Source organism: Crocodylus porosus, unplaced genomic scaffold (genome assembly GCF_001723895.1).
Source record: "Crocodylus porosus isolate Cpor-Errol unplaced genomic scaffold, CroPor_comp1, whole genome shotgun sequence".
NCBI lineage: Eukaryota > Metazoa > Chordata > Crocodylia > Crocodylidae > Crocodylus > Crocodylus porosus.
The window spans coordinates 25,854,901-25,857,357 of NW_017728910.1; the positions used below are offsets into that span (position 1 = coordinate 25,854,901).

The window sequence follows — 2,457 nt, forward strand, 5'->3', positions numbered from 1 at the left end:
GGATTTTTAAAAGGAAGTTAGATGAGCACCTTGCCGGGGTCATCTGACCCCGGTGCTCTTTCCTGCTCAGGCAGGGGGTCGGACTAGATGATCTACCTAGGTCCCTTCCGACTCTAGCTACTATGAAACTATGAAACTATGAAACTATGACCTCCACTGGAAGCTTACCAAATCCATGTGTTGAAAGTGAATCTTCAACCATGTCCAGCCATTTCTAGCATGAGGATGGCTTTATAATGTTAACTGAGACGGGATGGGACACAAAATAATGACCTTAAATTACAACAAGGGGAATTTAGAGTGGATATTTAGAAGAACTTTCTCACTCTGAGGGTGGTTCAGTATTGAAAAAATTGCCTTGGCTGTGGAGCCTTTATCCTTAAAGTTGGACAGAAAGTTGGACGAGATAGTATAGACAGGGATGATTCTGCTATCACTGGGGGCTGGGCTTGGTTATTATTCTGTCAGGAGAGACAAAGCAAGGAGTTGTGTGTTGCCTGCATTAAAATAAAGTGGTATCGGATAGTTTTTTGGGTGGCTAAATGCGGGACTGTCTACCCTAGTGATGGTTGCACCCATGTCTTTAGAAAGGCTCAGAAGTCCCTGACTCCCAGTTTGGGACTCTATAAACACTTAGCACCTAATAGTGTAATTACTCACCTTGAGAATCATATATCCCTCAAGCTGCAACGTAAAGAGGTATCCAAGCAGGTTGTACCTGAAGCCCCTTTTTAAAAACTCTCACAACCAGGGTTTTCATGTCACTCACCCTTCTGCCTAACGCGCTGTCCTTGATTATGGAAAGTTGCTGGTTAAGTAGGGTTGAGATCCCTGTGTTGAGTCACCCCATCTAATGCACGTTTCTCTGTCTGGATGGCTTGTTCGCTAGGAGAGAAGGAGAAGGCTTGCGAATCCACTGGGATAATCTGAAAGAACCGTCTTTCCTGTCCCGCTGGAACCCGTGGTCCACAGAGGTCCCGTATGTCACATTCATGGAGCATCCCGTGAAGGGCAGCAGTCAGAGGTTCACTGACATCTGCCAGGTAAGAAGCATTAGCCCCTCAGGGCAGCAAATAAAAGCCATGGTTGTGGGACCCCAGGACAGTGACAAGCTTGTATGTAGAGGGACCAAGAGGCCAGAGGCTGATCTCATAGCAGAGGCAATGGGCTGCCTCCCATTGCAATTCGGTTATTACCCCAGTCCTGCACCCCAGACTTGTGCGACTGTCTGTGCAGATGGAGCCATTCCTGTGTGTGAGGACTACAGTGAGAGGGGCCAAATGAGAATTAAAGTGAACCAAATGAACCAGAGCATTTGAGGTTTCCTGGCTTGTTTTCCCTCACCCCCATCTTGGGATCTAGGCCTCTCAGTGCAACATTGGCTCTGAACATGGTCCTGCATGCAGGCAATGCACTGTATCCACGCATGCCACCTTTGTCCACCCCTGTGAACGCACAGACACGTAACTGTTGTGTAACACGATATACATGGAGCCTAGAAAGTAGGTTGCCTGTCCTCTACCGTGCTGCAGCCAGGCCAGAGGGTGGGCTCTGCAATTCTCTTCCTTTACCAGGGTTGATGGTTGTAGCCATATTGGTCTAAGGACATACTTTGGGTAGACATGCTATCTTTTATTAGACCAACTAAATAGTTGGAAAAATTGTTCAATGCAAGCTTTTGGGCACAAACACCCTTCTTCTGGCATAGAGAAAGTGTGCTGGTGAAGATATCACATCTACCCAAAGAGTCTTGTCTGCCTTCCCTTGCCAGTGAATTCTGGTCTGGGAACAGAGAGTGCAGCCACGGAGAAATGTAAATAGGAAGTGAGCAGTGGCCTCTTACCTCTGACCGCAGACTGAAACTCAAACTCCTGAGCTAGGGTTTTTAAAAAACTGTGGGCACCCTGTAAGCAATGGCAGCTCCCAGAAAACCCACCTCTCTCCCTGCTTCCTACATCCAGGGCTTGGTGCAACCCGATCCTTTTTTTTATTTGGAAAACTGAAAGCTCTGCAAGGAAATGGGCTGCCAGTAGCATTTGTTTAGCCCTCTGGTTGAATTCAGCTGTTGGAAATGCATGGTAGTTGCTCCAGCCCTGTCTCAGCTTATGGTGCAATATGCTGGCTCGGTATAATGTGCACGCGCGTGTTTTTACAGACGAAGTAGTCCGCTCTTGCAAATAGAGTATAAATAATTTCCAGTAATGCTTTCACTACCGTGGGTGTGAAACAAAGTCTGCGTTTGGGCAGTTCAGAGTCTAATGGGACTGGCCTGAGAGTCAGACAGTGATGAGGGGGAGGCTAGGGACTGAAACCATTAGTGAATACTGCCCTGGCTGTGCAGGAGGGAACCTGCAGATGTTTAGAGAGAAAAAGGTGCTGCATATACAGGGGGTGAGCGGCCTGAAAGCGTGCTAGCATCTTCCTCTGTGGGCACTGTTCTCGTGTATGTGGGCTCCC

General features: G+C 47.8%; 1 protein-coding gene across 1 annotated transcript in view; it reads left to right on the forward strand.

Annotated features, from left to right (window-relative positions):
- TPRG1 (tumor protein p63 regulated 1) overlaps positions 1 to 2,457 on the forward strand; it is a 53,876-nt gene that overhangs the window by 46,867 nt on the left and 4,552 nt on the right. The window contains exon 4 of the mRNA XM_019532540.1: positions 890 to 1,043. Within this exon, the coding sequence (XP_019388085.1) occupies positions 890 to 1,043 (154 nt within the window). The remainder of the gene's footprint in view (positions 1 to 889; positions 1,044 to 2,457) is intronic.